Source organism: Diabrotica undecimpunctata, chromosome 1, assembly GCF_040954645.1.
Source record: "Diabrotica undecimpunctata isolate CICGRU chromosome 1, icDiaUnde3, whole genome shotgun sequence".
In the NCBI taxonomy this organism is placed as follows: domain Eukaryota; kingdom Metazoa; phylum Arthropoda; class Insecta; order Coleoptera; family Chrysomelidae; genus Diabrotica; species Diabrotica undecimpunctata.
Window position 1 is genome coordinate 151,772,077 of NC_092803.1, and position 14,970 is coordinate 151,787,046.

General features: G+C 33.7%; 1 protein-coding gene across 2 annotated transcripts in view; it reads right to left on the reverse strand.

Annotated features, from left to right (window-relative positions):
• Window positions 1–14,970, reverse strand: part of LOC140432381 (ATP-binding cassette sub-family G member 1) — a 176,288-nt gene that overhangs the window by 138,344 nt on the left and 22,974 nt on the right. Inside the window, exon 1 of one of the 2 annotated variants that reach the window (XM_072520236.1) lies at window positions 611–770. The exons of the other annotated variant lie outside the window; for it this stretch is intronic. Coding sequence (XP_072376337.1) covers window positions 611–653 — 43 coding nt within the window. The 5' untranslated portion in view covers window positions 654–770. Of the gene's footprint in view, window positions 1–610; window positions 771–14,970 lie in introns of those variants that run through there. 2 annotated transcript variants of the gene reach the window in all.

Consider the following 14,970-nt stretch of genomic DNA (forward strand, 5'->3'; position numbering starts at 1 on the left):
GGGTGATATAATTAGTTATTTGCAATAAATAATGTACAACTATTTGCGCTTATTTAAAATAAAGGGATATATATATATATATATATATATATATATATATATATATATATATATATATAAGATTAAATCGTCCACTCTTCATTCAACATTTCTCAATTATTATGTGGTTGACAATATTTTTAGGAAGTAAGATTTAATGTTTCATGTTAAGCTGAACTTAAGATTTTGCAAAAAATTATGTAACACTGAAAATACACTTCTGTGAAGGTCTTTGTAACACTTGTTATAGTCTATATTTAATTAATACCAATTAGTGTATGTTTTTTATTCATCTATCAACAGTTGGTTCTGAACAAAATTTGAGATCGTACTCTTAACATGCATAACGTAGTGCTTGGGGCAACTGAGTTCGTAACAAAAGAAAAGATCTTCATGGTTAACACATTTTCATTTCGTAGTTTTCCATAAACATTACTATATATTTTTGAAATTTTAAATAGCTAAACTTTATTGCAAATTGTGCATCAAGAAAATATCTTCATTCTTAAAAACTTACGAACCATTTGACAAGGAGAACAAACTTATCACATAAAACCAAAAAAGTACTTACTGCCTTTCTCTTTAACTCTAAATGTAAGATTATTAAACTCCATTTTAATTAATCCTTCAAATTGTGCAGAACCTGTTACACTATTCTAATTTGTTATCCTTGCTTCGGAAAGCGCGAGTGGTACTTTAACAACACTAAGCGCACCCACCACTAAAAATAAATTTTAATCGACTTATATTTATATATTCATGTGGTACCAGTTTCATAATTGGGAATATTCTTCTTTCAATTAAATTGTCATTATTTTAACATTGTTGACGGTACCAATTATTTGGTAACCAAAATTCATAGGCGGAACAATTTGATGTGTATTTGTATTCTATTTTAGAATGTGTTGCAAGTATGTATTCATGAAATGGGTATTGTTTTGTTGAGTATGGCAGTTGTGCATGATCCTATAGTAACGGAGATCGATAATAGAGAACTGATGATTTATTTGGAACAATTCCTCGTTGTAGAGTATTTTAAATTATACAATACGATATATTTATACAAAATGTGATTAATATTTTTTGGTTTTTAGAGGGATAATAATTATGATGTATATACTTCAACTCTCCCTAGCAGTCACTTGGTTTATTATTTTCTTCGATTTCTTCCTGTTCGCTGTATTTTCCAGTTTATGATTTTACGTTCTTCTATATTTTTTTTAACATCTTTCTTCGACCTGGTTTTCGGCCCCCCTTTCTTTTTCGTTCTATTTCTCCCCTATTTCTCCAAATATAATGAAACTGATCGATTAATTAAAAAGAGAATAAAAGAAGCTAAGAAGAGCTAAGAATAAAAGAAGCTAAGAACGTTACATGAGCAGTGCCAAGAACTAGAAGAAATTGAGAAAAAATATGACTTTTTTAACATGCTTAAAAGAATTAGAGAATTAACAGGAATGAGAAAAACGCTTCAAACTAGGCAACTAAGAGGTGAAAGTGGTGCACTTGTAACAGATATAAACCAAAAAATGCAAAGATGGACACAATATATAGCACAACTTTTTGATGACAAAGAGAGAACAGAAGCACCAAAAGAATTTAAGGATGATACTGGGCCTGACAGTATACGAGAAGAAATTGAATATGCAATGAAACAAGCTTAAGGTGGTAAATCTTCTGGGCTTGATGAAGTTCCTATCGAATTACTCAAAATTAAGAATACTGAATCTATTGATCTTCTTTTGGATCTATTCAATACCATATATCTTCTTCTTCCTATGCCGTCCCCATTAACGGAGGTTGGCGACCACATTTTTAAAAGCTTCTCTGTCTTTTGCAACGTAGAATAATTCATCTACAGTCATGTTTGTCCAGTCTCGAATATTTCGCAGCCATGACTTCCTCTTTCTACCTATTCCCTTTTTGCCATCGACTCTACCCTGCATGATGACCTGCAGAAGACTATATTTATTATTTCTTGGTATGTGTCCAAGGTATGCAGTCTTGCGTACTTTTATCGCTCTCAACAATTTTTTGTCTACCATATATAGAACAGGTATAATACCTAAAGAATGGCTCCAATGGGAAGGGAACACGAGATGCACTGTTTGCAGTGTTATTTCGCAGAGATGCTTAGATATAGGCACAAGGGTATATTTAATCACCCTTGTTATTCAATTTAATAAAAATAGATACTTTCAGGTTTCACTGATGATGGTCGGACTGGACCGAAAACGTTTTGAAAACTTGTAATCTCTTTGGATACATTGTAATTATGTTTAATAAAGTATGCTATTACACACTTGAAGTATTAACTTATTTGTAAATTTCTTGTATATTTCTTTCCGTTTTTCTGTCAAAAGATTGTTTAAAGTCGATAAATACGGCCACTGTAGATTTCCCATATTCATAGCTTTCCGCTTGTATTTCACGCAGCAGGAAAAATTGATCTACTATGCTGCGTCCTCTTCGGAATCCACATTTATATTCTCTTATGTCATTTTATATTTTTTTGTGATATCTTTTTTATATATATACCGCAAAAGTATTTTATATGCGACATTTAATAGCGCTATTCCCCTGTAATTATGGCATAATTTTTTGTCTTCTTTTTTTGTGACAGCACAGTGTGGCTTCAGTCCATTCTTTTGGTATGTGTTCTTGTTTCCATATTTCTTTTAGTAACTTCTTATAATCTTTCTAATTAGTACTGATCCTCATTTTTGAATATTTTGGCTGGTATTTCATCCTTTCTTGGGCTCTTATTTTTCTTTAGTTTTTCTAATAGTTCTATTTCATTACGCCGTCTTTCCTCTATTCGTTCTTGATCTTAATCGGTAGTTTTCTTCAGTTCTTCTTCCTATTCATATTCTGTTGTGGGTATTTCATTTAGAAGCTCTTCGGTGTATTCTTATATATAACGAGTTTATTACAGCTGCCGCCGTTTCTCGCAACCTAGCTTCCAACGCTTGCGATCGTTCCAGTCATCTACTTGTAGACCCCTATCTTCCATTGCACCTTTTACTTCTTGTCTCCACGATCTTCTTGGTCTTCTCTTTTTCCTGCGGTTGGTGGGGATCCACTGTAACATTCTCTTTGGCCATCGTTGATCATTCATCCTTTCTACATGGCCATACCATTTTAGCCTTTTGCATTCTATAGTTTCCAGGACGTCAATGTCTATGCCCATACGCTCTCTGATTTCAGTATTCCTTACTCTATCTCTTCTAGTGAGTTGGCAACATCTTCTCCAATAATTCATTTCCATTGCTTTTATTTTGGAAGCGCCATTTTTATTTATTACCCAAAGCTCTGAACCATATGTAGCAATGCTTTCTATGATACTTTTGTATATCCTAATTTTTGTGTTTCGGGTGATGTGGTTGTTCCAAAGTATACTATTCAGTTGACGTATTGCTGAATTTCCTTGACCAATTCTAGTAGCTATTTCTTTTGTATTCCGACCATTGTTTGTAATGTTTACACCGAGATATTTATAGCTATCAGTATTTTGAATTTGTTTGCTTCCTAGTTCTAAGTGCTTTCCTTCACCTCCCACTACTACGTACTCTGTTTTTGATGGATTAATTGATAAGCCCCACTTAGTATATTCTTCATCTATTTTTCGTAACATGTAGTGGATATCATCTTGATCTTCTGCAAGTATTACTTGGGCATCAGCAAAATGCAAGCTGTACAGTGTATGGTCTCCAATTTTAACACCCATAGGTTCACATTTTCTTTTCCAAATATCCAAGACCCCCTCCAAATAAATCTTAAAGAGTGTAGGTGCAATGCAGCAGCCTTGGCGAAGTCCTTTGGTCACTTTTATCTTTTTTGTCACTTTTTGTCCAATCTTTATTACACTCGTCATATCATCGTACAACTCCCTTACAGCATTAATGTAAATCGGTGGAATATTCTTGTCTTCTAGCACCTGCCATACCTTGGCTAATGGAACACTGTCATACGCTTTTTGAAGATCAATAAATACCATGTGTGTCTCCATATTATGTTCCAAACGCTTTTCTATTGTTTGTTTTAGGCAGAATACATTGTCTATACAAGAACGACCAGTACGAAAGCCACTCTGATCTTCAGCGTCTTCCCAACAATCTTCAATTCGGCTTTTAATTATCTTCCCGTAGACTCTACATATTGCGTTAGTTACACTAAGCCCTCGGTAGTTCTTACAATCTTTTCTGTCGCCTTTATTTTTGTATAGATTGCTGATATATGTAGCTTTCCATTCTGGGGGTAGCTCTTCTCCTCTCAAGAATAAATTAAAAGTATAGGCCAATAGCTGAAATAGTTTGTCAGGGCCATATTTAATCAGTTCAATGGGTACTCCCCCCGGTCCTGGAGCCTTTCCATTTTTCATAGCGTTGGCGTGTTTTTTAATTTCTTCTGGTGTTATTTCAGTTTCTTCGCGGTAGGAAATATCATATTTTTGGTAGCCAATATCTTGGAATTCTGTTCGATCTTCTGTCAGCATTTGTTCATAATATTTGACCCATAATTCTGGGGCTAGTAGAGTTAACCTACTGCATTCTTTTCTATCTGTTCTACTACCTCTAATTGTTTTCCAGGCTTCTTTACTTCTTGCTGTACCCATAAAATTTTCTACGTTATCGCAGGCTTTATTCCACATCTCATTTTTGGCTTTATTTACCTCTTTTTTACTTCTTTGTTTAAGCTGTTGTACTGTTGTCGATCGTAAGGGTCCTTTGTTGCTAGCCATTTGTTATACATATTCTTCTTCTTCCCCACAAGATCTTCTATTTCTTTATTCCACCATTCATTTCTATTTTTTATGCTATCCACTTCTCCAATAGCTTCCATTGCAGCTTCGTCAAGAGCTTTCATAATTTCGTTGTACGTATTAATTGGTGAGGAGTAACAAACATAGTGCAGTTTCAGATTCAACCTCATTCGATACAGAAACTGGGTAGACTCATTTTCAATACCTTGTAGATTATATCTCTTTGTTGAAATGTCTTGCAGTATCATTGAACTTTCGTTTTCATTTTGTCGTTGGCTTCCTTTAAATGTAAATAGTAGTGACGCTTTAAGCAAGTGGTGATCAGATCCACATTCTGCTCCGCGATGGACTCTAACGTTATTAACCTTTATTGTGGAGTTTTCTTTGCATATACAGTAATCGATTATTGGTTTCAAATTCCTCGTTGGCTGAATCCACGTGAATTTATGAATATCCTTGTGCTGATAATATCCATTCATTATCTTTAAATTCATATGATCGCAGAAACTTATTAATCTCTCACCGTTTTTATTTATTTTTTCTTCTCCAAATGGACCGACCACTTTGCTATTTACTTTTCTTCCGGTTCTAGCATTTAAGTCACCTAGTAGAATTACTTCCTTCCTAGTTCCAATACTCTCTACCAGGTCCGTCAATTCGTCGTAAAATTTATCCTTTACCTCGTCCTTTTCATCTTCAGAAGGTGCATATGCGCCCACTACCACTATGTCACGTCCTTTTAGCTTCATCTCAACTTTTATTAGCCTTTCGTTTATTTGTTCCCAGTTCTTAATATTTCGTGACAGCTTTTTCGTTGTCAATATACTTACACCTGCTGCTGTTCTTCTGTCTTCTCCTACTCCACTATAGAAATGAACAAAATCTTTAAACTCGTCTGTCCCTTTCCCCTTCTTTTTTGTTTCTGTAAGGACTGTTACATCTAATTGAAATCTCTTAATTTCTTTCAACACCTCATCAAGCTTAGTCCGAATACCTTGCACATTCCATGTTCCAAAACTCATTAACCTTTTTCGTAAGCTGGGTCGTTTTCCGTTAAGACCGTCCGGCGTTTTCTTTCTAGAATTTTTTGCAATACAGTTTTTTTTCCGTGTCATGGGGAGCAGGCCCATCGCCACAACCTCCAATCCTGGTGGACCGGGAAGATTTCTGTAGGGGCCTTCTACCCTTAGCCGAGTGGCCCTAGTTTTTGAGCGCTGGAGACTCGCCCTCACCCTTCTCATTCTGAGATAGGATTTGCTGACTATGTGTTAGTTGTTCTATACTTTGAGACGTTTCTTGGTATTTGTGATACCCACATATCGGCATCAGTGAGAACCCCAAGATCTAAAGTCAGCCGTTTCACCCTCCTCCTTTCTCAACCGGGCTTGGGACCGGCTTTGGCGGAGTTTCGGAGTATTCTTTGCATCTGTATAGTATTTTCTCGTCACTTACTGAATTATCTCCATTTTTGATTTTGTAGTGTAAAGGTTTTCTTTATTAACACTTTTTCTTATTTATTACCCCTTGATATGCTTCTAATGTCTCTATTGTTAAAGATTTCTTTTATGCATTTCAATTTACCTTCACTCTTTAATCTTGTGATTCTTTTGGCTCGTTTTCTTTGTTCGTTGCATTTTTCTCTATATTTGGTGTTTTTTGCATCATTTTGAATCTTAATTTATTTCCTATATTTAGTTCTATTTAACACTCCTCATCCAACGAATCTTTGTATTCATCTTTTATATATTTATTACTTGTTTCACTGCTTTGGTCATACATACTTATATTTGCATTCATGTTTGTTCAATATTTTAATTTTTTGAAATACTTTCTAGTTCTTTAGTGACTATTCTGTCATGTTTCCTTTATTCTTCTTCTGACAGTAGTCTAATAGATTTAGTTATTTTATACTTTTTTCCGTTGGTTTTTAAAAACTGATATAAGATACTTCATTTGTATTCCAACTACAAAGTGATCTGTATCTGCCCTTGGTTCTGTGTATGTTCTTATGTTATTTATACATTTTTCCATGTTCTTTTTTTGCGAGTACATGATCTATTTGAACTCCATGTTCCTTGGTATATTCTTTTTGTGTTAAAAATACGTGCTCCTAATAATCATATTTATTTCCGTTAGGCCATATATGTTACTACAAAGTAGAAGAAGAATCGACAGTCGGGGGTGTCGGTTTCTTTATTCACAAAAGAATTGCCAAGGAATTGTATCAATAAACCAAATCTCAACAGAGGTAGTCTGCTTAAACATCAAAATAATCGCAAGATATATCCTAAAGATAGTTCAAGTGTACTCTTCTACTACAGGACATCCAGGCGAAGAAGTCCAAATATTCTGTGATTAAATATCCTACGTAATCAAGGAAAATCCTGACCACTTCTTAATAATTGGTGACGGTTCAACGCCAAAATATGCACTAAGGAAGACCCCTCTGAAATATTGGGAAACTTTGGAAGCGAAGACAGAAATGATTGAGGCAAACAACTGTTAACTTTCCTTTTGGAAAACAATCTATCAAATGAACAGTTTTTTTTAAGGAAAACCACAGACTATTTTAGAATTATTTAAAGAAGTAAATGTGTAAAAATTGTTTAGTACAAGCAGTAATCATATGATCATAGGTACAAAGGCAAGAAAGGCTCAAAATATTCAGGAGTTCGAAAAATATATTGATAATTCATTGAAAGAAGCAATAACAACAGAGATCAATATATTGAACAGAAAATAGTCAATACAATGCAACAGGCTCAAACTAAATATTGTCCAACAAACAAAAATAATGAAAAACTAAGTCAACTTACAAAAACCCTTATAGACCAAAGGCGACAAATGAAAGAAGATAACAGTATAAGCAAAGAGGGCTAAATAAAATAAATAACACGATCACAAAGGCAATAAGAAAAGACATAAGAAACTAAAAAGTAGGAAAAACTAAACAAGGAATAGAGGAAAATAAGGACGTGAAAATTTTGGGAAGGAGCGTACAAAAGGGAAAAATAGAAACTAACAATTTTAGCTTGTTAAGAGAGCTGAAGAAACGACGAACAGAGATGAAATATTAACAATAGTCGAAGAGTTCTACACTGAGGTACATAGATCAAGAGAAAAAGATAACAATACGCAACCTCCAATAACAGTAAAAACTGGGGTAAAACCAAGGATCAGATTTAATGCCCGATACAACAAAATCAGAAATCAGGGAGGCCTTGAAGAAAATAAAAAATAATCAAACCCCAGGCAAAGATGGAATAGTGTCAAAAGCATTAACAATTGGAGAAGATATATTACTTAAAAACATTAAACTTCTTTTCAATATCTGCCTTCACAACGCCAATATTCTAACTGTTGTTTACGCGAATAATACTTAAAAGAATTGAAAGAAAATTAGAGATTTATCAACCAAGAGAACAGGCAGGATTCCGAAAAAGTTATGGAACTAATGCCCATCTGCAAAGCATTCTTCTTACCCTTCTTTATTTTTGGACATAGGCCTCTCCAAACTCCTCCCATCAATCTCTATCCTGAGCAACACACTTTCAATTTGTTACGACTATTCTTTCGATGTCGTCCACCCATCTTATCTGTGGTCTTCCTCTTGGTCGTCTATCGTTGTAAGATCCCAATGTTGTATTGTAGCGTTCCAACGTTGGTCTTTTTGTTTAGCACTGTGACCTGCGAAGCTTCATTTGTATTTGGCAATTTTTGTTGTGATATCCTCAACATTTGTATTTGATTTTACCTAGTCGTTCCTCTTTTAAACTCACAGTCGTATACCTAATTGTGGTTAGTTTAATAATATTTTCCTTGGTTAGGGTACAGGTTTGACATCCATATGTCATGATAGGAAAAACGCATTAGTTGAACACTTTGCTCCTCAAGTATTGAGATATTTTGCGGTTCTTCAGTATCCAACTGACTTTTCCAAATTATGCCCATGCCAATCTTGCTCTTCTAGTGATTTTTGCACTTTGGTTTTCTTTGTCAAGTTTTAGAATTTGGTCTAGGCAGATAGATTCCTAAATTTTTTATATATCACTGCCATTTATAGTTATACTTCTGGGATCGTTTGTATTGGTCATTGTTTTTGTTTTTGTCATATTTATTGTAAGGCCGACGTATTGTGAGCTCTCTGTGAGTTTCTTCATCATAATTTGTAATTCCTCGAATGTGCTTGATATAACCATGATGTTGTCAGCGAATCTGAGATGGTTTACCTGAGGAGTCATTAACGTTGATGCCATGTGTTAACCAATCTGTAATTTTGAAGACGTCTTTTAGAGCTAGATTAAAAAGCTTTGGAGATATTAAGTCGCCTTGTCTAATTCCTCTTTTAATGGGGACGGGATTTGTCTTTTTGTCTAGTTGTAATATCATAGTTGCGTTTATATATATACAGGGTGAGTCACGCTCAACGGGACGGAGCCTACCGGGGAAACGGCTAAAGATATTAAAAATTTCTTTTGCAGGAATACGTAGGTTAGTACCGGCTACAAATTAAAATTTGTGAGATATATACAGGGTGTCCCAATTTTGCGTAATGATATAAACTTATACTTTTTTAAATGGAACAACATATATTTCACTTTAATTTTAAATTCTACTAAACAAAATAATGTTACTTTATTCAACATTCCCTATACCTATTTTTGACCGGTTTCGATTTATTTGGGTTTTTCTGAAAATGTACTATTCGCGAAATTAATTAATTACACAATATCGCATGAATTTTAATTAACGCCTTTTTGTCAGTTAATTGTCAAGTGTCCATGCTTTACATCAGAATAATTACCATTTGAAACTAATCTACAGAGTGTTCGCAATCTGAAGTGTCAATGCTGTACCATATTTTGTATAATTACTTTCTTAACTTAAATGGGACACCCTGTATTTTACTTTAATTTTGAATTCTAATTAAAAAAATAATATTACTTTATTAAACAATCCTATACTTATCTTTGAGAATTTTCGATTTATTTGCGTTTTTTTTTTTGAAAATGCACTATGTATTCTTGAAATTAATTAATTTTTATCACTTTATTACATAAAGTTCTACTCTAACTTAAACAAAACCCTGTATTTGAATGTTGTAACAATTATTATAATCAAACTATTATAAAATTTTATATTAATATCTAGTATCTTCAAATCTATTTGCATTATGTTACCTGGAACATTAAATGTCATTAATTACATAGCTCGTTATTATAAAGAATGCCATGAAAAAACAAAAGGTACCTAGCTGTCAAACTAATTGTCAAACTATTAACTGTATGGCTTTCAATTAAATAGAAATGGCAGATTATTCAATTGAAGACCGAGTAAATATGATTTTAATACTGGGTGAATGTGATCAAAACAGTTTGTTAGCATCAAGAGTCTATGCTGAGAGATTTCCCTTAAAACGTCATCCTCGTAAAGAAGTATTTGACAGAGTCTTAACAAGGTTTCGTGAAACTGGCAGTGTTGTTTATACTAAACGAAAATTAATAAATCCGGTAACTGAAGATGAAAATACCGAATTAGAAGTTATTCAATCAGTTGTTGAAAATCCAAATACAAGTACGAGGACGATGGCCAGGGAGATTGAAGTAAGCCAAACTAGTATATGCAGAATTCTTAAAAAATATCAATATCACCCATACCATATTCAAATGCATCAGCATTTGTATGGAACTGATTTTGAAGGTAGGTTAGAATTTTGTTTATGGTTTCTAGACAAAACGGGAGCAGATCAACATTTTTTTGATAAAATTTTGTTCACTGATGAATCTACTTTCCATAATAATGGACTCGTAAACCGACATAACTTTCACTATTATAATACGGAAAATCAACATAAATATAGATGTACTGATCGACAAAACCGATGGTCCCTTAATGTATATGGTGGAATAATAGGAGAACATGTGATAGGACCGTATTCTTTTAATGGCCATTTAAATGGACAAAAGTTTTTAAGATTTCTACGAAGAGACTTTTGGATACTTTTGCAAAATATCCCTTTAAATTTTAGAAGAACAATGTTTCTGCAGCTAGACGGTGCTCCAGCACATTACACGCGTAACGTTAGAGAATATTTAGACAGAAAATTTCCCGGAAAGTGGATAGGTAGGGGTGGTGCTGTCAATTGGCCCCCTAGATCACCTGGGTTAACATCAATGGACTTTTTTTTTGGGATATATTAAAAGTTTGGTTTATCAAACTCCACCTACAACCGCTGAAGACATGAAAACGCGTATTCGTAATGCGTTTGCAACAGTTACTCCAGAAATGCTAAGAAGAGTAAAAAAAATTTTGAACACAGAGTGAGGTTATGTATTGAAGAAAATGGACACCATTTTGAACATTTAATGTAAATTAATTTTTTTCTAGTGTGTTTTGTTTAACTTTATGTAATAAAGTGTAATTAATTAATTTCAAGAATAGTGCATTTTCAAAAAAACCCAAATTAATCGAAAAAAAAAAGTATAAGTTTATATCATTACGCCAAATTGGGACACCCTGTATATATCTCACAAATTTTAATTTGTAGCCGGTACTGACCTACGTATTCCTACAAAAGGAATTTTTAATATCTTTAGCCATTTCCCCGGTAGGCTCCGTCCCGTTGAGCGTGACTCACCCTGTATATATATATATATATATATATATATATATATATATATATATATATATATATATTGATTTATAGTATCAGCAATTGGTCAGGAAATAAAACTCTATTTGTTCAGTCTCAATATTTCGTCACGATTTTGTGACTTCTTCAGGAGAAAACTGTAAATTTATTAGAATAATTAATTATTATATGTAAACAAAGTGAATATTTTAATACTTACAACTATAAGAATAAAAATTTTAATTTTTTTAGCATATCTAAATAAATGTCATATTTGTTTGATTTTATTTAGGAGTTATGGTAACCTCAATATTTTATAGAGTGAATTCCCATTGTACAATTTTTAGTGAAAGGTAACCCCTTTAAGTTTTTGTTATAACTGCCATACTTCTGAGCCATAGACGATCACTGGTTTCAATATGGTATTATATACTGTTTTTTTCGTTTCCGGTCTTATATTTTTCTGCCATAGTACTGAATTCAATGCACCTATAATTCGTTTCCCTTTGGTTATTCTGTCTTTTATGGCTTCACCAGTTCTTCCTGTCTTTGTTAGTTTTACCCCCAAATATATACGTTGATCGCATTTCTTAATTTTCCCGTCTTCTGCTAAAAGTCGAGGTCATCTGCAGTATTTTCTCCTCCTTTGCATAGGTATTTTTATGCAAAGCATAAAAACTCTAGTACTAATATTTACCAATTTTCATAAAGCCTTTGACACAGTTGAGCTAAGCAAAATACTACAGATGCTTAAAGAATGCAGACTAGACTATATGTATAGAAAATTATTATACAATATAATATACCCACAGGAAACAATTACTGTCAAATTGCATACTAATAGTAATCACATAAAAATAGAGCAGGAGCTGACAAAGCAAATAAAAATAGATAGAGAATTTCTAAACAACTAATGACAAGAGAGATAGTACAGGAACTCGTTGTGGCTACAGAAAATTTAGGTTTAAATATAAACATCTCAAAAAAAAATGACAAATTTGGTACCCAACCAGAACATCAGTATTGGTGGGCAAGAAGTAGAGCTCGTAAATAAATATAAATACCTAGGACATAAAATTATGTTTAGCAGGGATAATAAAACCCATAAACTGAAGAGAAGAATCGTTCTTGGGTGGGCAGTATATGGAAAACTGAGAAAAACTTTTAAAAGTGAGCTGCCCACATGCCTTAAGAGAAAAGTAATTTGATCAATGCGTCCTCCCTGTGTTGACATACGGAGCAGAAACACTTACTTTAATAAAATCCTTGGTTACCAAACTGAGAGTCACACAGAGAAGAATCGAGCGATCCATGTTAGGAATAAATCTGTGAGGCAAAATAAAAAACCAAAAGATCAGGAGAAGAACCAAGGTGACTGCCATCACCGAAAGGATCTTCTTCTTCTTTAGCCTTAACTAATCCAACTTTGGACATAGGCCTCCCCCAAATCAATCCAGTGTTTTCTATTTTGCGCCACTTGCTTCCAGTTGTGGAAAGGATAGCCAGGCTAAAATGGTGACGGGCAGAACACGTATCTAGAATGACGGATGTGCGATTTACAAAGAGGTTATTGGATCGGAGACCAAGAGAGGACAAGAGAACCGTCAGTCAACCACCTACACGATGGGCTGACGATTTAAGAAGACAAAATAAAAACTGGATAAGAGTGGCGCACGGCAGAAAAGGTTGGAAACACAAGAAAGAAGCCTATGTTCAACAGTGGAGTTTTGAGGCTGGATGATGGTGGGTATTTATATTCAGTCAATTACGCAACATTATTTTTCTTTCCACACTTTTTATATGGTCATACCAAAAATGAGGTAGCTGTTTTTCCTCCTCTAAAATACACTGTTTATTCCACTGCATTATAATTAAATATCATTTATACAGCATACCTCCAATATTTATAATTAAGAAATTTCATCGCAATTACTCGTTTTAACAATTTGCATCTTCCTGTTAAACAATTTTGATATGTACGTGTATGTGTACCGAACAATGTTATTTTCAGTACTTGACCAACATGATTAAATAAAGTCTAACTATATATTTGCGATCTTGATGAAGGTTATATTGACAAATTCATACACATTTATAGATAAGATAATATTTATAAAATTGTTCTATACAAATACAGTGTTCTTTAACATCAGGCAAACACTTTTTATATGCTATATCTCAGAATTAGAAAATGTGCTACAAAAATAAATCAAACAATAATCGTAACGTGCATTTTTATATAGGCTATGGATTATATAGGTACTTTAAAAAGGAACTACACGTGGTTGTAGTTCTTTTTAAAGGTGTGTAGGTCCTACAGGTGTTTTATTGTTCCATATGGTTAATAAACCTCCAAATTTAAAACAACGTGGAGTGCTACCAGTTAAAGTGTGCGTTTTTGAGAAAGCAGATCACCGGACAATGAACATTCCATTTGACCCTAGGTTGTTGGAAGACCGAACAAATTGGAAAAAAGTTGTACAGTCAGCCAAGACCCACCCAGGGTTGTAGCGCTACGTGATGATGATGATGATGTTTTTGAGAAAGAGGTGAATTAGTCCCTATGCATCCCCTAGGGTGCATTAGGATGAATTCTATGCACTTTTCATACATATCAAGTCTTTATGATTCACAGTGTCCCACATACGATTTTTCAAAGTTTGTCACTCACACAATTTTTGGATAATTTTTCCTTATTTTTTCGGTAGATTTAATGGTATATTAGCAAGAAAGAAAAAATAATTACCTTAAAAATGATCTACAACAGAAGGCTCTAGGGGTAATTTTAAACAAGTTACGGTTCTTCAAAATTTTCTACTTTTAACGATTTTTGCTATTTGCCGCAAAATGTAAAACTTACGTACGAAAGCTGCACTATTCTCGTTTAAAAGCCATATTAATTTTTGTCGATAGGACACCGTGATTAAAAGCTATCGAATTTTTACCGTCAATTTGATACAAATTTTATTTAAAAAATTGATTTCACGCACTGAACTGAACTGACATTCAAAATCGCTTTTTGCTTCAAGCGTTGTTTTTGAGAGAACGATTCATTCTACACAAAAAGTGCTAATAAAAATTTTTGTTCAAAATTAATTCAGCTACATTTCTTGTCGAAAATATTTTTTTCTACAGAGTACAGATTCTTGGTAAATCGATGTTTTTCGTTTGCCCCACTTACGAAGGGGGTTTTAAGGGGAAGCCACAAGGTAGGAATGGCACACTTTTTTGCATCTTTTTTGGGGTCTCAAAATTTACATTCTTAGCAAAATTCAGCTTGTTTGTAGGAGTTTTAAAAATTCAGTGGCATTTTCGAATCTGACGACTGGAATATTCTTTTCTTGTACATTTCATCATTATCATCATCAGTGGCATTACAGCTCGTTATGAGCCAATGCCTTCTTCAGAACAATATTCCATTCGCCTCTGTCTCTGGCAACTCTTCTTCGTGCTTTAACTCGATTGATTTTAGATCATCCTCTATGTTATCTTGATACCTAAGTTTTGGTCTTCTTCTGGCTCGTCTTCCAACTGGTCC